This window comes from Sus scrofa, chromosome 5 (genome assembly GCF_054392235.1).
Source record: "Sus scrofa isolate SSC_HxYL_T2T_F1_AM1 chromosome 5, Sscrofa_HxYL_maternal_Yorkshire_Landrace_v2.0, whole genome shotgun sequence".
Classification (NCBI taxonomy): Eukaryota; Metazoa; Chordata; class Mammalia; order Artiodactyla; family Suidae; genus Sus; species Sus scrofa.
Genome location: NC_139387.1, coordinates 25,706,612 through 25,727,707, shown reverse-complemented (window position 1 = coordinate 25,727,707; position 21,096 = coordinate 25,706,612). Strand labels below are relative to the sequence as shown.

General features: G+C 46.5%; 3 protein-coding genes across 11 annotated transcripts in view; 1 reads left to right on the top strand and 2 right to left on the bottom strand.

The window, feature by feature from the left end:
- Nucleotides 1-8,267, bottom strand: part of RBMS2 (RNA binding motif single stranded interacting protein 2) — a 112,158-nt gene extending 103,891 nt beyond the window's left edge. For all 4 annotated transcript variants that reach the window (XR_014803355.1, XR_014803356.1, XM_021092892.2 and 1 more), the window contains exon 1: nucleotides 8,010-8,267. The gene's annotated coding sequence lies outside the window, so the exon portion shown is untranslated. The remainder of the gene's footprint in view (nucleotides 1-8,009) is intronic.
- Nucleotides 8,268-8,432: 165 nt separating this feature from the next.
- The window catches only part of GLS2 (glutaminase 2), a 13,320-nt gene continuing 656 nt past the window's right edge, over nucleotides 8,433-21,096 (top strand). Inside the window, exons 1-18 of one of the 5 annotated variants that reach the window (XM_084956008.1) lie at nucleotides 8,433-8,897; nucleotides 9,043-9,139; nucleotides 12,598-12,697; nucleotides 13,104-13,225; nucleotides 13,830-13,959; nucleotides 14,493-14,572; nucleotides 14,654-14,817; nucleotides 15,032-15,090; nucleotides 16,347-16,379; nucleotides 16,665-16,723; nucleotides 17,653-17,719; nucleotides 17,881-17,931; nucleotides 18,138-18,314; nucleotides 18,960-19,091; nucleotides 19,201-19,293; nucleotides 19,462-19,523; nucleotides 20,585-20,661; nucleotides 20,937-21,000. In XM_084956008.1, coding sequence (XP_084812134.1) covers nucleotides 12,617-12,697; nucleotides 13,104-13,225; nucleotides 13,830-13,959; nucleotides 14,493-14,572; nucleotides 14,654-14,817; nucleotides 15,032-15,090; nucleotides 16,347-16,379; nucleotides 16,665-16,723; nucleotides 17,653-17,719; nucleotides 17,881-17,931; nucleotides 18,138-18,314; nucleotides 18,960-19,091; nucleotides 19,201-19,293; nucleotides 19,462-19,523; nucleotides 20,585-20,661; nucleotides 20,937-21,000 — 1,451 coding nt within the window. In that variant the 5' untranslated portion in view covers nucleotides 8,433-8,897; nucleotides 9,043-9,139; nucleotides 12,598-12,616. Of the gene's footprint in view, nucleotides 9,140-12,597; nucleotides 12,698-13,103; nucleotides 13,226-13,829; nucleotides 13,960-14,492; nucleotides 14,573-14,653; nucleotides 14,818-15,031; nucleotides 15,091-16,346; nucleotides 16,380-16,664; nucleotides 16,724-17,652; nucleotides 17,720-17,880; nucleotides 17,932-18,137; nucleotides 18,315-18,959; nucleotides 19,092-19,200; nucleotides 19,294-19,461; nucleotides 19,566-20,584; nucleotides 20,662-20,936; nucleotides 21,001-21,096 lie in introns of all 5 variants that reach the window. The other 4 variants (XM_021092890.2, XM_003481629.5, XM_005663887.4 and 1 more) reach the window with 4 other exon arrangements.
- Nucleotides 13,084-21,096, bottom strand: part of SPRYD4 (SPRY domain containing 4) — a 10,682-nt gene continuing 2,669 nt past the window's right edge. Inside the window, exons 3-4 of one of the 2 annotated variants that reach the window (XR_002344303.2) lie at nucleotides 20,580-20,665; nucleotides 13,084-13,234 (exon numbers count right to left, since the gene is read on the bottom strand). The gene's annotated coding sequence lies outside the window, so the exon portion shown is untranslated. The remainder of the gene's footprint in view (nucleotides 13,235-20,579; nucleotides 20,666-21,096) is intronic. The other variant, XR_014803377.1, reaches the window with a different exon arrangement.

Below are 21,096 nucleotides of genomic sequence, written 5' to 3'. Positions count from 1 at the left end.
CACTAAGGGAGGCCAGGGCTCAAACCTGAGTCCTCATGGATGCTAGTCAGGTTCATTACCACTGAGCCACGACGGGAACTCCAACTTCTGTACTTTTTTGTGATTTTTTCATTTAATTAAAGTGGACTGGAGGAGTTCCCATCGTGGCGCAGTGGTTAACGAATCCGACTAGGAACCATGAGGTTGTGGGTTCGATCCCTGCCCTTGCTCAGTGGGTTAACGACCCAGCGTTGCCGTGAGCTGTGGTGTAGGTCATAGACTCGGCTTGGATCCCTCGTTGCTGTGGCTCTGGCGTAGGCCAGCAGCTACAGCTCTGATTCAAACCCTGGCCTGGGAACCTCCATATGCCGAGGGAGCGGCCCAAGAAATGGCTAAAAAGACAAAAAGAAAACCATAAAGTGGACTGGAATAATAAACGTAAATCAGTGAGTAAATATACTTAGCTCTGAAAACGTCTTATCTAAGTGGTAGTTACTATATAAATTACCTGATAATCTAAAATTGTTTGATCTAAAAATTTCCCAAAGACCACAGAGCTGTAACAAGTTTTAACAACTGAAGGCAAAAGTGGATGATGTAAAAAAATTTCAAATTACCTAAGATCTTGAGAAATTATGGCTTATGGAGTGTTCAAGTAGATAAGTGTAGTTAAAAATTAATTTTATCTAGTTTTTTTTTTTTTTTTTTTTTTTTTTTTGGTCTTGGGTCTTTTCAGGGCTACACCCGAGGCATGTGGAGGTTCCCAGGCTAGGGGTCAAATCAGAGCTACAGCGCCAGCCACAGCCACGCCAGATCTGAGCCATGTCTGCAAACTACACCAGAGTTCACGGCAATGCCAGATCCTTAACCCAATGAGCGAGGCCAGGGATCAAACCCGAAATCTCATGGTTCCTAGTCGGATTTGTTTCCCCTGCGCCACAACAGGAACTCCCAATTTTACCTAAGTCTTTCAGAGAATGTTTTTGTTCACTATATGGTAATATAAGATTCTGAAAATATCTTTCATAATCTTTAAGTTTAAAAAAAAAAAGTATCAGGTGTTCCTGTCGTGGCTAAGCGGAAATGAATCTGACTAGCATCCATGAGGATGCAGGTTCAATCCCTGGTCTCGCTCAGTGGGTTAAGGATCCAGTGTTGCTGTGGCTGTGGTGTAGGCTGGCAGCTGCAGCTCCGATTTGACCCTAGCCTGGGACCCTCCACATGTGGCCCTAAAAAGACCAAAAAAGTATTAAAATGCTATCTATCACGCTCTGAAGGTTTTTTCTTGTTGCTGTTTCAAATCCTTTCAAATTATCTTTAGTCTACGAAGAGCTTTTTAAAATCTTTAATGAACTTTAGCAAAATCTACATTCTTTTAGCATCTATAATGACTCAGACCTGCTATAATCTATTTCTATGGACATCAGAGAAACCAAATTACAGGATACATTATTTGGCAAAATAAAGTATGTATTAGACACCATAAATCTGACCATTGGTGATGAAAATATTGTGACTTTTTTACATGCTCATATTTACATTCAGTCCTATAAAAATTAAGTTTGTGCTAACCCAAAGAGGAATTAAGAAAGCATACTGGGAGAGTTCCCATCGTGGCTCAGTGGTTAATGAATCCGACTAGGAACCATGAGGTGGTGGGTTCAATCCCTGGCCCTGCTCAGTGGGTTAAGGATCCAGCATTGGTGTGAGCTGTGGTGTAGGTTGCAGATGCAGCTTGGATCCTGCGTTGCTGTGGCTGGACAGCGCTGATTAGACCTCTAGCATGGGAACCTCCATATGCTGTGGGTTCGGCCCTAAAAAAGACAAAATAAAAAAAAGAAAGCATACTGAGGGAGTTCCCCTCGTGGCTCAGCAGTAATGAACCGACTAGTATCCATGAGGACAAGGGTTCAATCCCTGGCCTCAGTGGGTTAAGGATACCGTGTTGCCGTGAGCTGTGGTGTAGGTAGCAGGTACAGCTCGGATCTGGCATGGCTGTAGTGTAGGTTGGCAGCTGTAGCACCAATTTGACCCTGAGGCTAAGAACGTCCATATACCGGAGTTCCCATCGTGGCGCAGTGGTTAACAAATCCAACTAGGAACAATGAGGTTGTGGGTTCGATCCCTGGCCTTGCTCAGTGGGTTAAGGATCCAGTGTTGCCATGAGCTGTGGTGTAGGTCGCAGATGCGGCTCAGATCCTGCGTTGCTATGGCTCTGGTGTAGGCCAGCGGCTACAGCTCCAATTAGACCCCTGGCCTGGGATCCTCCATATGCCTCGGGAGTGGCCCTAGAAAAGGCAAAAAAAAAAAAAAAAAAAAAAAAAAAACTTTCATATACTGCAGGTGCAGTCCTAAAAAAACAAAAATTAAAAAAAAGAAAGCATACTGGGGAGTTCCCTAGTGGATCAGGCATGGTCACTGCAGCAGCTTAAGTCGCTGCTGTGACAAGGGTTCGCCCTCTAGCCTGAGAACTTCCATATGCCACAGGCATGGCCAAAACCAAAACAAAACAAAGCATACTGGAATAGATCATAGATACATGTGAACTTATACGAAATGTCATTTACTCCATGAAGGTCTAACATCAAGTTAAAATATATGTGCCAAAAATAAATGTGCCAGCACCATAGTGCTCCAGCCAGAATCTAAATCCTATTCAAATACATATGCTTATTACTGATGTCTTAGCAGTTTAAGCCTATTAATCTATTTGGTGGCTGTGATTTATATTTTTAATTGTACTGAAGTATAGTTGATTTATTTATTTATTTTTGTTTTTTTTGCCTTTTTGCCCAACCCACCTATCAAGGCCAGGGATCAAACCCAAACCTCCTGTTTCCTAGTTGGATTCGTTTCTGATGCGCCACAACAGGAACTCCTATACACATTCTTTTTTCCCATAAAGGTTATTACGAACTACTTCCCTGTGATATACAATAAGTTCTTGTTAATTATCTGTTTTATAAAGTGGTGTGTATATGGTAACTCCCATTCTCCTAATTCCTCTCTTCCCCCACTTGGGAGAAACTTAAAACTTCAAAACCTATGATTCCTAAGCAACATAATGGCAACACCAGTTTAGTTTTACCATAATAAATAATAAGTGAGGATTAAAAAAAAAAAATGATAGGTCTGAAGAGTTCTCACTGTGGCACAGCAGGTTAAGGATATGGTGTTGCCACAAGCTCTGGTTTAGGTCGCAGCTGTGGCTCGGATTAGTTCCCTAGCCCAGGAACTTCCATATGTTGCAGGTACAGCCAAAAAAGAAAATGTGGTAGGTCTAACAACTTTTTTCAAAAATCTTGGTGGTGGAAGGAATACAGATAAGAGTAAAAATATATCAATTATGTCTCTATTTGAAAAAGAAGAGTTCCTGCTGTGGCACAGTGGGTTAAGAATTCAACTGCAAAAGTTCCTGTTGTGGCTCAGCCAAAACAAATCTGACTAGTATCCATGAGGACTGGGGTTCGATTCCTGGTCCCACTCAGTGTGTTAAAGGATCTGATGTTTCCATGAGCTGTGATATAGGTCAAAGATGGAGCTCAGATCTGCTGTTGCTGTGGCTGTGATGTAGGCCAGCAGCTACAGCTCCAATTCAACCCCTAGCCTGGGAACTTCCATATGCCCTGGATGTGGCCCTAGAAAGCAACAAGATCAACAACAAAAAAATCCAATTACAGTGGCTTGGGTTGCTGCAGAGGCAAGGGTTTGATCCCCAGCCCAGTGCAGGGGAGTTAAGGATCTGGTGTTGCTCTAGGTCACAGCTACAGCTCAGATTCGAACCCTGGCCCAGGAACTTCCATATGCCGCAGGTGTGGCCATAAATAAATTTTAAAAATTTTTAAAGAAAAAAGAAGTATTCAAAAAAAACAAAGAAAAAAGTGCAGTGTTGATGAAAAATCTGAATTACATAAAGCTACTTAATTGAAATATATTTTAATGACACACACAAAAGGAGGCAAAATATAGTGGCTGTTTCTTAAGACGGCAGAGACCTAAGCATATGTAAATGTTGAAGGATGGAGTTATTAGGGAGGAGTAAGTTGAAAAAATAGACCAAAGTAGATTAACCTGAGAATGGAGGAAGGATTTCTCTTCACTAGCATCTGGAGGGACAGATGTGGGTCATGAGTGTAATGGCAGGAAATTGAAGGTTTCTTTGTGAAGCAGTGGGGTGTTGAGTTTAAGTGATACTGAGAAGCTTTAAAAGATTTACTTAAAAGATGCCTTTAGGCCTGCCTGAATTTTTAGTTTGTTTGTTTTGTTTTGTCTGTGCCTGAGGCATGTGAAAGTTCCTGGGCCAGAGACTGAACTCAAGCCACAGCAGCAATCCAAGCCACTGCAGTGACGACGCAGGATTCTTAACCCACTGAACCACACAGGAACTCTTATCATAATATTCAAAACTTTTCATAATGCAGTCCCCAATACATCCTCAGCTTCACTGGTCCACACATTCTCACTCCCAAACAAACTTTACCTCTAACCAAACTTAATCTAGAGTCCCTCAAAAGTTTCTCTTACGGATGTTTGTTCTTGCAGAGCCCTCTGCCTACCATGCCTTTCTCATCTCCCTGCAAACATCTCTCATTCCGTAAAAATCGAATCCAGGGAGTTCACCACGATAGGAACCATGAGGTTGCAGGTTGGGTTCCTGGCCTCGCTCAGTGGGTTAAGGATCCAGCATTGCTGTGAGCTGTGGTGTAGGTTGCCGATGTGGCTCGGATCCTGTGTTGCTGTGGCTGTGGTGTAGGCTGGCAGCTATAGCTCCAATTAGAACCCTAGCCTGGGAACCTCCTCATGCCATGGGTGTGGCCCTAAAAAGAAAAAAAAATTGAATCCAATCACCCAACATCCCTGAAGGCCCCCCCCTTTATCACAGCTACCCTTCACCTGCTGAGCCTGGTTAGGTGCCTTTTTTTTTATAGTTCCTTCTGCATATCTCTTCATCTCAGCATTTTTCTTTAGAAATTTTAAACACTGGCTTTCTCTCAATCGCTTTTTTTTTTTTTTTCTTTTTAGTGCCACATCTTCGGCATATGGAATTTCCCAGGCTGGAGGTTGAATCAGAGCTTCAGCTGCTGGCCTACACCACAATCACAACACCACCTATGCTGCAGCCTGCAGCAACAGAGGATTCTTAACCCACTAATCAAGGCCAGGGATTGAACCCACAACCTCATGGTTCCGAGTCGGATTCGTTAACCACTGAGCCACGACGGGAACTCCTACTAGTTCGATTCTTAACCTGCTGAGCCACAACCAGGAAGTCCAACACTGGCTTTCTCATTTTTTCCAATAATCAGAAACTTTTTTTAATTTCTGGATTTCTTAGTAGGCCTGGTATACTATAGACAAATGAATAAATATTCAATAAATGAGTGGAAGATGATTATTTCAGAGCTTCCAATACTTGTCTCTAATGGGTAAAATATAAGATTATTTTTTACAAATGGAGAAACTTAAGACAGGAAGGAATGTGCACCAATAGTAACATCAGCAGAACAAAGACTAATAAAAAAATTCATGTAAAATAATCTTTTACTTGGACAAATTAAGATTCTAACATGAGTTCCTGTTGTGGCTCAGTGGGTTAAGAAAATGACATAGTCTCTGTGAGGATCCAGGTTCGATCCCTGGCCTCACTCAGTGGGTTAAGGATCTGGCATTACCGCAAGCTGCAGTGTGGTCACAGATGCAGCTCAGATCTGGTGTTGCTGTGGCATAGGACTGCAGGTGCAGCTCCGATTCAACCTCAGCCTGGGAACTTCTATATGCTGCAGGTGAGGCCATAAAAAGAAAAAAAAAAAAAAAAAAAAAAAGACTAACTACAATCTAAAGAATAGAACAAATGGGAGTCTCTAAATCATAACAAATAAAATCCTCTAAACATGTAAGCATCAAGTTTCCAATATTTACTACAGATGATATAGCTACTCTGATTTAGGGATTCGAAATCGTTAAGACCATTCCTCTCCCATACACCACAAAATTCTAGCACAACCAGAGTGTGACCTAAAAAAAAATATCATTAGAGATACTTGAAAGAGTTTTCCTTCACTTACGAGTTTTCCTTCACTTATGAAAAGCCTCATGTCTAGCTGGCCATGTCACAGTTGGCTAGTACTTTTGTACACATTTAACTAGCTAGGTCCTTTTCGAATTAGAAACAAACAAAACAAAGAGCTTGATATTGCCCAGAACCACCTGGGATGACAAACTTGTTCTCCTTGAATATCTTATACTTTACAAAATCCTGTGGGCCTCTCAAGTCACCAGTTCACGTTCCATCCTCATGCAAAGGCAGCTATATTATAGTGAAAGAATCAGTCCAAAGGTCAAAGTGCAGCTGAGGGCTAGCTCTCTCCACAAAGAGCCTTCCCTTCTACAGGTAGATTTTCTTCACTACCCAACCAGTTTCTACATCTGAGAGATGTGGGGAGAAAGGGAGGAACTCATTACTAACTACAATTAAAGCTAATTCAAAAAAACAGGGAGAAGAGAGAAGTTCTCATTATGACACATGGGTTAAGAATCCAATTGCAGCAGCCTGGGTCACATCAAAGGCACGGGTTCAATCTTTGGCCAGCTGCAGTGGATTAAAAGGTCTCAGCTGCAGCTCAGATTCAATTCCTGGCCCTGGTATACAGTGGGTAAGGCCATTCAAAAAGAAAGAAAGAAAAAAAGGCAACGGGTAGGAAATAAAAAAGAAGCAAATACCTTCCAGGTAATGTTTAGAAATTCCTTAACATTTGTTATCTTTCTCTTGACAGCTCAAAAAGCTTCAGAGAACTACCATTCCTATGAAACAAGGGTAAGATTAGCCTGCTACATTTGGAAAAATTAATGCTGGCCCAAGTATATACCAAGTATTAAGACTCAGAACTTTCTTAAGTCATGGGCAAAGCCAAAGACAGCCAGAGTAAGGTGGGGTCCCAGAATTAGTCTCACCTATAGGAGAATGGATTGTGCACATTAGCGAATGACTAGAGAAGGGAAAAACAAACAAAAGCAAAAAGTCACTCCACCTGATTTCAAATCAAATAAACCCTCCAACCCTAACCAAGCCAAAGGAGAACTCCCTCTCTACAGAACACACCAGAGAAAGATTTTGATTTTCTCACAGCTGCCCCTAGTACTCATTTATCTTATTTTTTTGGCCATGCAGGCCACATGCGGAAATTCCAGGGCCAGGGATCTAACCCAAGCCACAGTAGTAACAAAGAATCCTTAACCTCTAGGCCAAAAGGCAATTCCTTTTTTCCCCCCTTTGATGCTCATGTTAACCCAAAAACAAAACGAAAGGCAGCATTCTGTGATACTGCCAGCCTCTAGACAACTCTCAGTACTGTTGCTTCCACCTAAATGCCTCATTCAGAAACTAGCTCATTTCCTGGGATAATTCAATGGTTAATTTTGGGAAGTGCAGCATGATGGAGAGAGCCTTGTAGTCAGTGACTTGGATCTGATTCCTGGCCCTGGTACTTAGCTGGGTTTGTCTTATTCAAATAAGTCAATTTTGGAGTCTTAGTTTCCTCATCTTCAGAACGGGACTAATAACCTAATCTGCAGGTCTCCAGTAAGAAGAAGAGACAGACCAACCAAGTGGTTGATGCGCCATAATAGCTGTTATTTCAACGAGCTCCTACAAACTACAGATGCTGTGTGAGACAGTGTAAAGATAGAGGTGAATGCTCTCCTCGTTACCAATGATAAGATTCCTAAATGTGCTTAGTTTTCAAAATTCTTTTTGTCTATCTTTTCTGCCCGTGATGAATACAGCAAGCAATTAAAACAGCTAAAATTGACAGAGCACCAAACTGTTTATAAAATGTTTACAGGCTCAAGGTTAAGAATACCTAAGTTTTAAGCAGTCCCCAAATAACTGGTAGAAATAAAACGAGAAGCCAGGCAACCAAGCAACCCAGGGTGTCTTTTTTCGCGGCCTCCTGATTTCACTGAAGCGCTCGGGGGCGGGGGGGGGCTGCTCCTGGTTGGGGTAATTTCCAGCCATCTGACTCCTCACTCACCAACACTGCGTGCTGGAGAATAGACGTTCGTTTGGCCTCCACGCCGCACTACGAGGCGGGTTATTAAGGGCGGGTTCTGGCCTTCGAATGTCGAAGGTCACTAAAAAGCCTCTTGAACAGAGCTCATGCTTCTCCAAGTGCAAAGAAGAACGCTTCTCCTCTCTCTCCGAGAACTCCATCGTCCTGACGCCACCGCGTCCTCGCCCTTCGAGCTGCCTCACCTCAGCTTTCCCGCCCTCAGCGGCTGCACGAGAGACCCGCCGCAGAGGGCGGGTGCGCGGAGGAATCCACCGGCTTTTGCGAACGGCACACCCCCTTGTTTTCATTGGGTAGCCTCATCTTTTCTCCGCCCCCAAGATTTTTGCTTCCTCAACGATTGGACACGAACACTGTCCATCCCAACTCTCAGGCACCGCCCCTTTCAAGCTAGCCTTTACAACCTTTTTGGTATTTTTCCATCTAGCTCACTCCTCACCGATTCCCTTTATCGGTGGGATTGAGTGCACCTGGCAGTGGCTGGAGCCTTGGAGGAACCAGTCCCTCCTCCTTCTTCAACGCCACTCACTGGGCGCCGCCTCCGCACCTCCCAAGCTCTGCACTCCCTCGCAGAACTACCCCCACCTGGTCCACGATTCCTCCGCCCCTCCCTCCAGCCACCGCTCAGACGCCCTGGGCGCTCTAGCCGAGCCGGCGGCGGTCTAGGGGGATGCGCTCTATGAAAGCTCTGCAGAATGCACTGAGCCGGGCCGGCAGTCACTGCCGGCAGAGAGGCTGGGGTCACCTGAGCCGGAGCCCTCTCCTTGGCGGGGGCGTCCGGCACCACCTCAGTGAGGCCGCGGCGCAGGGCAGGGAGACTCCGCACAGCCACCAGCCGCTGCACCAGGATCAGTAAGGCTTGCTGGGCAGGGTCAGGGGACAGGCTCGCTCCCACTCCCACTGTCGTTCTCACTAGTTTCTGAGTCCCCTTCCCCCAGAAGCGCATCGCATCTTCCTTCTCTCCTCGTTTATTGGCCTGCGATGCCTTTTCCTTTAGAATTGGGGCTTTGGGTCCGCCGCACTCGGGCGGTAACGTGCCGTCTGCCCGGGAGGGCGTTTGGGCAGGTCGGTCCTCGGAATGGTGCATGTCCAAGGTGCGTACTTAATTGGGAGCGCGGGGGGGGGGGGGCGCGGAGTGTTGCTTGGTGCACGTGTCTGAGGGCAGAGCCGTGTGCTCACCGCACCCCTCACCCTTCACTCCTCCCCGGTCCTCGAGTGTATTTTAGGGGATGCATGGATATGGAACAGCCTACCTCTAGTCCTGATGTTTTGGGGTCTGTGAGTGGTTTGTGTTTTGGTGTGTAATGTGTGATGCTTGTGTATTACTGGTGCGCAGGTGTGTGCGTATGTCGTTTGCGTACGTGTTGGGGGTGTGCGTTATCAGGGCTCCCTAATCTGTAGAATAAGGGTGGTTCTCCAATTGGTCTTTGAATAAGAAAAATCTTTTTCATTACAAATTTTTTATTATAGTTGATTTACAATGTTCTGTCAATTTCTGCTGTACACACAAAGTGACCTAGTCATACAGGAAAATCTTTATAATGGGGGAAAAAAAATCATAAGACGCAGATTTCCCAAACCAGAGCGGATCAGAGTCCTTATATATGCTGCTCAGGCTCCCTGATTTAAAGAGTGCGCTTCCCTTGTGCTCTTACTCTGCGGGAGAGGCTGCAACTCTCTCCCCGACCACCCAGCAACACTTGGTGGCTGAGTCTCTTTGAGACCACAGAAATGGACCTGGGCAGGAAATTTTGTCCTCCCCAAAAGCCAACATAAATACTGTCCAAGTAGCTCCTGCTCTATTGGGAAATGGACCATCTCCCAGGTCACTGATATCTACTAAGGACATTCAGAAAGACACGCACATCATAATTAAAGTAGCCAGATAGACTACTCTGTCCTCTTCCTCACCATCACTGGAGTCCCTATCCTGCTGACAGGTAACAGACCAATAAAGTATTATTTATTATTAATAATTGTTATTGGAGTTCCCGTCGTGGCTCAGTGGTTAACGAATCCAACTAGGAACCATGAGGTTGCAGGTTCAATCCCTGGCCTTGCTCAGTGGGTTAAGGATCCGGCGTTGCCGTGAGCTGTGGTGTAGGCTGCAGATGAGGCTCGGATCCCGCATTGCTATGGCTCTGGCGTAGGCCGGTGGCTACAGCTCCAATTAGACCTCTAGCCTGGGAACCTCCATATGCCTCAGGAGCAGCCCTAGAAAAGGCAAAAAGACAAAAAAAAAAAAAAAAAAAAAAAAAAAATTTTGTTATTATGCTGTATTTTTCCATCAGCCTCTTCTCAAGGAGATACAGAACATTTAAAGAACAAGGCTTCTCTCTCCTGGTCTACTCTACCCCAACTTTTCCCAAATAATCACTTTGGGAGAAATGGTGATGAAATAGAGCAAAGGCTTAATCTCCCTCACTCTCATACCTTCTGAGGGATGGAAAGCAAGCCGTATCCCTGATTCCTTCACACAGACCTTTCCTTATCCAGTGGAGTAAAGTGATAGAACTGTTTTCAGGAACCTTGATCCACCTGCCTATTGCTGCCTGTGCTCTTAGGGACTTCTTGGTAAAGGCCTTGGACTGATGCTCCCTTGGGCAGCAGTTGAGAGCATGAAGGGAGATGGGTTCTGGGAGTATGACATCATGAGTGTGTTCTTGGTGGACAAGGACAGTAAAGAGAAAACACCCTGTTACTGAAGTTATTGGGTTTTTTAAATATTTACTTCTAATTATTAAAGATAAACAAGGGGAGTTCCTGCTGTGATGCAGTGGATTAAGGATCCAGTGTTGCCTATGTGATGGTGCAGGTTCAGTCCCCAGCCGGGGGCAATGAGTTAAGGATCCAGCATTGCTGCAACTGTGGCATAGGTCACAGCTGAGGCTCAGATTCAGTCCCTAGCCTGGGAACTTCCATATGCCACAAGTATGGCCAAAAAAGAAAAAAAAAGGAAGAAAAACAAGGTAAATAGAGTATCAAGAAGAAAATCAAGGGAGTTTCTGTTATGGCTCAGCAGTAATGAACCCAACTAGTATCCATGAGGATGCAGGTTTGATTCCTGGCCTCGCTCAGTTGGTTAAGGATCTGGCGTTGCCGTGAGCTGTGGTGTAGGTCACAGATGCTGCTTGGATTCCTTATGGCTGTGGCTGTGGAGTAGGCTGGTAATGCTGGATCCTTTAACCTACTGCACCTGCCAGGGATTGAACCTGCATCCTGGCACTGCAGAGATGCCGCTGATCCCATTGCACCATAGCAGGAACTCTTATTTTTTCCCTTTTAAGCATAAATAGTGCCATTCTATAAACACTGTTCTAAATCTTGCTTTTTTTTTAGTTATTATTACATCTTAAAGATCATTCCATATCATTAAAGCATGCCATCATTTTTCTATTTTTTTTGGTGGGGGGGTGGTTGGCTGAGTCTGCAGCACGCAGAGGTTTCCAGGCCAGGGATCAAACCTCGCCACTGGAGCAACCCAAGGTGCTACAAGCACAACGCCCAGATCCTTAGCCCACTGACCAAGGCCAGGGATCAAACCCTCATCCTCATGGTTACTAGTCAGATTCGTTAACTGCTGCACCACAACGGGAACTCCACCTAACCATTTTCTTGTTGCACATTTAGGTTGTTCCCAGTGTTACTAACAATGCAATGAATAGCCTTGAATATATTACCTTATAGGATGTGAATACACTTATACGATAAATACCTGGAGGTGAAATTGTTGAGTCTAGAGTTTTGAAGGGTCTTAGATCTCAAATAGTTGTTGTGAGCTGTGATGTAGGTCACAGACGTGGCTCGGATCTGGTGTTGCTGTGGCGTAGGCCAGGGGCTACAGCTCCAATTCGACCCCTAGCCTGGGAACTTCCTTATGCTATGAGTACGGCCCTAAAGAGCAAAAAAAAAAAAAAAGCAAAAAGAAAATTTAAATTAAGCCTCACATTACCCATGTGAAACAGACACCACTATACTTATTTTACAGATGAGGAAGCAGGTTCAGCTGCATTAAATAACCTGATTTACTACCCATATTCAGATCACACAGCTATAAGGGGCACAACTTTGGGAGTTCCCGTTGTGGCTCATCAGGTTATGAACCTGACTAGTATCCATGAGGATGCAGATTCGATCCCTGGCCTTACTCAGTGGGTTAAGGATCCAGCATTGCCATGAGCTGTGGTGTAGGTCACAGACATGGCTCAGATCTCGAATTGCTGTGGCGTAGGCCAGCAGCTGCTGTGCTGATTCGACCCCTATCCTGGGAACATATAACAAATAAAGGATCCAGTGTTGCCACAGCTGTGGCTCAGATTCAGTCTCTGGTCTGGGTACTTCTACATGATGCTGGTACACCGCCCCCCCCCCCCCGAAAAAGACTTCTCAAGGTAGTTATGTAAAGTCAGAATTACAGGGATAGATCAGATGGTTCAGGGAGAAGGTGGAGTCTAAGGACACCTACCTATTGATAAGCCCTTGTTCTAAGAGGAGGAACAGAGAGCAATTCTCAGGTTCCTGTCCTCCTCCCCTGTCTCTGCCCCCTCAACAGTGATCCGTCAGAAAGTGGCATGCTGTCCCGCCTGGGTGATCTTCTCTTCTACACAGTTGCTGAGGGACAGGAACGAATCCCTATCCACAAGTTCACTACTGTAAGTTCCTCTCTACCTTCACAGAAGACAAACCCCTTAGGATCTCTGGAAACTGGGTAAAGGAAGGTGGGACAAGAACGGGGCAGCTAACGAGCTGCTTCATGAGGATGAAAAATAGCTGATGATAGCAGAGGCATAGGCTGATGCAGCAATCCCATCTCTGACTCAGCCCATCTTCTTGGTTTGGGATTTGACCCAAGGGGTTCAGAAATCAGCTGCCTTGATGAAAAAGGGTGGAAAACCCCATTAGCCTTCAAAGCTGTTACATCCTTTCTTAGTCTGCAAATCCATTTATTCCACTTGTTGGGGTAGTTGGGGTTGCACTGATTGTTATCCATTGGGAAAGACTGTTAGGATTGCATTATTGTCCTTGTAGCTGACCTTACCAGGCTTCTTTCCCCTGAAGGCACTGAAGGCTACCGGACTGCAGACGTCAGATCCCAGGCTCCGGGACTGCATGAGCCAGATGCGCCGCAGGGTTCGAGAGTCCAGCAGTGGTGGCCTCTTGGACCGAGATCTCTTCCGAAAGTGAGGGCCCTGGAAACATGGGCACCACTCTCAAAACTGTTCTGTGGACATAGACTTTAATGGCAGGGAGGGATCCCGGGCATTGCATAATTCAACCCCTCACTTAATTGCATTATTTATTACATAGGTAACACATGGCTATGCATCTACTCATGATACAAGTTCAAACAACAGAGAAATACCTGCTCTCCTTTCCCTGTTGCCAGTCCCAGTCTCTTCCCAGAAGTAAACACTGTTAGCAGATTACTAGCTATCTTCTAGATAGTGTCCTATGCGTTTACTTACATATAGGAATACATGTAAATACACTTGTATAATTTAAGATTTCAAATATAGAGGTGAAATATTACTCAGGTTTTTTTTTTTTTTTTCTCCTATCCCAAGACACTGTCTTGGGATCTCTTTCCATATCATTACAACCCCTCATTTCCAAGGCAAAGAAACTTGAAACCCAGAAAGGTCAGGTGATGTGCCGAAGGTTACACAGCTGTTGGCCCCAAACCTGATGACCACTCACACGTTCTTTATTCCCACTTCCATGGCTTCAGAGTAAATCCCAGCTGCATCTCTCCAGCCCCCTAACCCAATCGTGTCTGGGATCCAGGTGTGTGAGCAGCAACATTGTGCTCCTGACCCAGGCATTCCGAAAGAAGTTTGTCATTCCTGATTTTGAGGAGTTCACGAGCCACGTGGACCGCATTTTTGAGGATGCCAAAGAGCTCACAGGAGGCAAAGTGAGGGCCAGGGGACTGAGGGGAGGGGCAAGGGCTCTGGGCTAGATACACCCTGCTTCTCCTAGACTTCCTGGGGCTGGGAATCCAATGGATGAAAGATGAGGAGCAGAACCTCTAAAAATGGGGACAAAGGCTTTATGTGTTTTACCTGTGGTTTCTAGAGCAGGTGAGGGAATCTGATGTTTTGAGAGAGAGAGTTGACAAAAGGATTCAACAGAACTTTGAAAGAGACCTATAGGGTAACTGAGACTAAGAACAGAAAAGGGAAGCTGACTCCAGAATTCTCTTTGTACCTTCCATGGGCTTTACTACCAGCTCTACAGGAGTCGGGTGACAGCAAGTTAAGATCTTCCAGGACTTAAGGCTTGGGTGTCTTTAGGAAAAACAGGCAGGAGGGAACCCTTTTGCCTGGTAGAAGCAGAATTTTAGCTTTTATCTAAAAGATTCTCCTGACCCTGAACCTCAGTTCTATTCCGCCTCTCCACACCCATGACTCCATCCAGTCTCTGTTTTCTCTACCCACTCGTACCCAGGTGGCGGCCTACATCCCTCAGCTGGCCAAGTCAAATCCAGACCTGTGGGGTGTCTCCCTGTGCACTGTGGATGGTCAGCGGTGAGATGCTTCGTGAGGAGGCGGGGAGGGCACAGGGCAGAGCACAGTCCTACCTCTCTCATGGCACCTATCTGCCTCCAGGCACTCGGTGGGCAACACAAAGATCCCCTTCTGCCTGCAGTCCTGTGTGAAGCCCCTCACCTATGCCATTTCCATAAGCACCCTAGGCACTGACTACGTGCACAAGTTCGTGGGCAAGGAGCCCAGCGGCCTGCGCTACAACAAACTCTCCCTCAATGAGGAAGGTGAGCACTCCCTGGGCTCAGACCTGACTCAGAGCTGCCCCCTTTCTATGCCACCCCCTCAAGGGTGTGTGTGTGTTTCTCTGCCCTTCCTGATTGGCTCTGTCATTCCATCCTCACCAGCAAAGAAATCTTTTCCTCTCTACACTGTAGAGTGGGCAGGCTGCAAAGGAGGTTTTGCACAGTGGCTGAATCTGGGTGGTTTGTGTTTCCCTAGGAATCCCCCACAACCCCATGGTCAACGCTGGTGCCATTGTTGTGAGCTCCCTGATCAAGGTCAGTGCCACTCTAGCCTTCTGGAAGGAACGGTTCTCTAAACCCCCTTGTTTCTATATCCCTCATATCTGCCTGTCTCTCCGTGGAGATTGGTGGGGCCTTGATTTCTTTGAGGGTGCCCAGGAGGCGGGGAGAGCACAGCAGGGACCCACAGATTATGCTGAGGGTATTAGTAAAAGGAACTGTATCCCTGCCCCTACCCATGAGTCTGGAGCCCAGAGCTTCCTGGCCCTTAGGGAAGCAAGCAGGTCCTGACCTCAGCCTAGGACCAAGGGCCAAATGCCAGAAACAGGGGGAGGACAGCTCTGTTAGGTACTGATTGGCCACTTCTGGGTGAGGGACACATAGAAGGAAGGGTGAATGACCAGATTTAGGCAGCTATTCACGTCACCTGGAGCTGTGAGTTGGCCTTGAGCAAGGGTGTCACGCCAGCCTGTCACCTGTAGGTCTCCCAGGGCTTAAGCAAGAACCTGAGAGCAGTGTGGGCAGCAACACTCCAGAGCCAATCACAGCCCCTCCTGGGGAAGGTGGTGTTAGGAACCCTCCCCCCAGGGACTCAGTTATCAGAGTCCCTGTGGTGTTGACACTATGGTTGACACATACAGGAAGCAATTGGAGAGTAGGGGGGACCAGGCTCAGACTCTCCCCTTGTTCTGGGACAGCTCTATCTACAACCCTGTATCTGGGACCTGCCTCATCCCATTCTCATCTAAACAGGCCCTAGTGACCTGCCTCCCAGCTAAAACCTTTAGCTTTATTTCCATTATCAATGTAATTGAATTGTAATTGTTAAATATTATAATGTAAGCGATACACACCCTTCTCCCATTCCCATCACTCACTCCAGCCTGGGAGACATCTATGGGAGTCAGGGATAGGAAAGACTAAGGCTCCAGCCTGGGGTGTAATGGGGATCAGGAATACTGGTGGGGTTTGGGGTCAGGACCGGAATCAGGAAAATGAATGTGGGAGTCAGAGATGAGGGTTGACTTTGAGGAAGGAAGTGGGATGGGTGAGGCTTATAGATGGGTGAGCTAATCTGTACTCGTCACTTAATAATAAAATCAATGATTTGGGTTTTAAGATCACTAGATGTACATGGATATAAAAAAAAAAAATTTTTTTTTTAAAGTCACTGTAAACTGCAACACTTGCCCAGTAGCAAAACCAGTCTAACATTCAACTCCCTTAGGTCCTTCTGACCCTGTCACCCTTCTAGGCTGAGAATACTGACATCTCTTTTTCCCTCTTTGCAGATGGACTGTAATAAAGCAGAGAAGTTTGATTTTGTAAGTTCCCTTGCTGCTCAGCCCTTGGCTGCTTGTCTCCATGGCATGTTGTCCACTCCAGCTGCCCCAGTGCCTGGGTCTAACCCCACTTTGATGGTGCACCAAAAAATAGTAGAAGCCTTATTTCCAGAGCTGTGGGAATCTGCTGGCCTCAGAGAGGAAAGCCTCCTGAAGTCCCTGCTGGGATAAGGACTGAGTTGTTCATAAGGGTCAGTCAAGCCTGTACGTGTTCGGTCAGGGTCTTCACACATGTGGTGCCTCCCATGCCCCTTTCTTCTCTTCCAGGTCTTGCAATATCTGAACAAAATGGCTGGGAATGAATACATGGGTTTCAGCAATGCCACGTAAGGCCTTATTCACAGGATTAGCTGAGAGAGAGAGACAGGGTGTGTGTGGGGGGGGGTGGGGGGGTGGGGGTGTGGTGGGTCATGGAATGGAGGAGGAAGAGGAGATAAAAATCTTAGGAGGAAGAAATCCCATGGGAACTTTGGTCTCCTGGTGTCCTCTGTGCTCCTTCAATGACATTTGTTTACTTCATAAAAAAAAAAAAAAAAAAATTGTGGAGTTCCCGTCGTGGCGCAGTGGTTAACGAATCCGACTAGGAACCATGAGGTTGCAGGTTCGATCCCTGGCCTTGCTCAGTGGGTCACCGATCCGGTGTTGCCGTGAGCTGTGGTGTAGGTTGCAGACTCGGCTCGGATCCCGCGTTGCTGTGGCTCTGGCGTAGGCTGGCGGCTATAGCTCCGGTTAGACCCCTAGCCTGGGAACCTCCATATGCCGCGGGAGCAGCCCCAGAAAAGGAAAAAAGACAAAAAAAAAAAAAAGTTCCATTTCTATTTAGTACTTAAAGAAACCATGTGAAAGTTTGCACCTGTGCCCACCTCTCTTTTATTGGGGGGGGGCTTCACCCACAATATGCAGAAGTTCCCAGGCCAGGAATCCTATGTCACAGCAGTGACAATGCCAGATTCTTAACCCACTGAGCCACAAGGGAGCTCCACACCTGGACCCTTTCTTGCCAACCCTCTGAAAGCCAGAAACCTCACATTTTTCCTAGACTAGATAACTAGATTATTTTGGGTTTTGTTTTTCACACTTTTCAATAAACTTGGGCCCAGTGCTTGCTCAGGTTCAGAAGTTTCCTCCAGTATTACTGTGAGAATTTATAAAGGTGCTGCTTTAGTTTGACATGTGTCTCTCTCAGGGAAGGTATTTTCCCCCCTTCTCCTCAACACCCCTCAATGTCAAGTACTAAACTGGGTATTTGCTTCAGATTCCAGTCAGAGAAGGAAACAGGGGATCGGAATTATGCCATCGGCTATTATCTGAAGGAAAAGAAGGTAACAGGGAGAGGCGGGCAGATAAAGTCTCTGGGAATTCTGCGGCTGGTGGCAGGGCAGTCAGGGTTGGGGACTTTGGCTGAGATCCTGGCCCTGTGACCGTCTGGGACTGCTAATCCCCGCCCCCAGAGAGAAACACTCTCCCCTCTTCTTCCTTGTAGTGCTTTCCCAAAGGGGTGGACATGATGGCTGCCCTCGATCTCTACTTCCAGGTAAGCAAATGCTGCTGATCAGCCCAGGGCCAAGGGAAAAGGACATGATGCCCTCCTTGCTCTGACCCACAAGAGGGCTGCTCAACTCCAGTGGTTCTAGTGTCCTTCAGAAACAGCAGGGGACCTTGTTGAAGGACCAGGATGCCAAGAACACTGCTTACACCCAAAGGCACAGCATTCAGTCCACCTCTGCCTCGTCTCTGCAGCTGTGCTCCGTGGAGGTGACCTGCGAATCAGGCAGTGTCATGGCAGCCACTCTGGCCAACGGCGGGATCTGCCCCATCACGGGTGAGAGCGTGCTGAGCGCTGAAGCAGTGCGCAACACCCTCAGCCTCATGCACTCCTGCGGCATGTACGACTTCTCGGGGCAGTTTGCCTTTCACGTAAGTGCTTCTGGCCCTGCCACCCATTTGCTGTGAGCCCAGAGCCCAGAAGACACCGAGTCTCTGAGGTGGACGCGTGTTCCTGCCTCTCACTCACTCACTCACTTCCAGCCAGGAAGTTAGGCTGAGTCCTTAGGGGAGTTTGTCACACACGGCTAGTCCCTCGGTCTCAAACACATGATGGTGTGGCTTCAGAACCACTCCTCTGCCACCCTTCATATGGCTTGCAGTTCTCCAGAATGTCACTTCCAAAGAGAGGCTTTTCCGACCACGCTTTCTCTAGCAGACTCTCCTTCCCACTGCATTCTCTGTCACAGCACCCTGCTTTTTTCCGAATGTATTATCATAAGTTGTGATTATTATTATATTTGTTTACCTGTTCATTGTCTATCTCCTACCGTCAGAATGTAAGTTAACTGAGAGATTTTGTCCTGGTCCAAACAGCATCAGGCACAGAGAAGATACTCTATTTTCTTACTGAAGCCATAAATTTAAGGGGCGGGGGGGAGAAACAGGAATAAGGAACACTAATTAAACCAAATGGTTGAGACAGGTGTGGCCTTGCCATCATTTGGGATAGACTAACTTGTTAACCCAGACTCAGGGCATCTGTAGTTCATCCTCAATTCCAACCTTGTCCCCAAGGTGGGCCTGCCAGCCAAGTCGGCCGTGTCAGGAGCCATCCTCCTGGTGGTGCCCAATGTCATGGGAATGATGTGTCTGTCGCCTCCCCTGGACAAGCTGGGGAACAGTTACAGGGGTGTCAGCTTCTGCCAGGTGAGTTACTTTGCATATAGTACTTAATATATTTAAATGAGAAAATAAAGCAATTCTGAGCTCCTCCTCAGTACAGGAAGTTAACAGTCTCTTTGTCTTACCATTCTAGAAGCTGGTGTCTCTCTTCAATTTCCACAACTATGACAACCTGAGGCACTGCACACGGAAATTAGACCCACGGCGTGAAGGGGGAGAAATTAGGGTGAGGAAAACCCCAGGTGGCTTGTTAAGACTATTTCAGAAGAGAACATTCCATAAGACTTCAGTGAACCCCTTGGTTAGGCATCCATGGGGGAGGGTGACAGGACAGAGCTGGGCATGAGTGGGTTAAGTCATAGTTACTCTCAGATGGGTATAATTTGTTTTCCAGAACAAGACTGTGGTGAACCTGTTATTTGCTGCCTATAGTGGAGATGTCTCAGCTCTTCGAAGGTACTTCTACTGTGACCAAATAAACACAATAAGATACTACTGGTAGGTCAGAGATCTTGTTAGCTGTCAACATAGCAAAATAATTAAGTGCTTAAGTCTTAGAGTCAGACTGAATGGACAGAGATTACATTTAAAGGGTTTTTTCTTTTTTTTTTTTTTTTTTTTTTGGTCTTTTTGCTATTTCTTTGGGCTGCTCCCGCGGCATGTGGAGGTTCCTAGGCTAGGGGTCGAATCGGAGCTGTAGCCACTGGCCTACACCACAGCCACAGCAACGCAGGATCCGAGCCGCGTCTGCAACCTACACCACAGCTCACGGCAACGCCGGATCATTAACCCACTGAGCAAGGGCAGGGACCGAACCCTCAACCTCATGGTTCCTAGTCGGATTCGTTAACCACTGCGCCACGACGGGAACTCCAGGTTTTTTCTTTTTTAAAAAAAGTACAGTGATTGTCATATGATGAGAACTTTGGGTTTTTGTTTTTTTCTTTTTAGGCCGCACCTGTGACATATGGAGGTTCCCAGGCTAGGGGGAGACTCGGAGCTACAGCTGCCAGACTATGCCACAGCCCTGTCAGATCCACACAGCATCTGTGACCTACACCACAACTCAATGAGCAAGGCCGGGGATCAAACCTGTGTCCTCCTGGATACTAGTCAGATTCGTTTCCACTGAGCCACAACAAACTCCAGCCATGACAGGAATTCCAAAGAACTTAATTAATGGTGGTCACTGTTATGAATACCCTGGGTGTTAAAAGGAGAGTTCTAGGTGGTAGGTAAGTACCCTGCCTCAAATGGGTTACCAACATCAACAGACATGTCCTGGGCCCCTACTACAGGTAGGCAGTGATGTTTCTGGAACCATCACACTCTCATCCCTCTGATGCAAGAGTAAGTCTCACCTGGGTAGAGAACACAGATAGTATGAGGTCTACAGATCTTGGCATAAGTTCTGTTTGGCTTTTTCTGGAACCCATTCAGACTGACCCCACTTCAGAAAGGATACCACTGATTCTAGGCTAAACTGGGTAACTCCAGCTACTTTCCACTCACCTCAGGTTTGCCTTGTCAGCCATGGACATGGAACAGAAAGACTATGACTCCCGCACAGCTCTGCATGTTGCTGCAGCTGAAGGTATCTGAAGGTTAAATAAGAGGGGAAGCAGATCCTAAGACCTTTCTTTCTAGCGAGTATCCCCCATGGTATGTGCCAAGTTTATAGAGGCACCAACCAGTTTTGTCCAGATGCCCATCAGTTTGCCAGATGACTGTTACTGGGTGGCCCAGGAAGCAAAAATCGGATGAGGCATTTCCCCTTCCCCTCTTAGTTCAGACTCCAGCTGTACTAACGGGAACACCAAAAGAGTCAGGATCTATACCCTCTCATTTTCCTTCTACCCATTTTCCTAGGACACACTGATGTTGTTAAATTCCTGATTGAAGCTTGCAAAGTGAATCCATTTGTCAAGGACAGGTGAGTAGGATTAAGCTAAAAGAGGAGATGGGAGGTGAGCAGCAGCTCCTCCACCACTGCCTCCAGCCACAACAGTTATGTCTATAACCAAGGCAC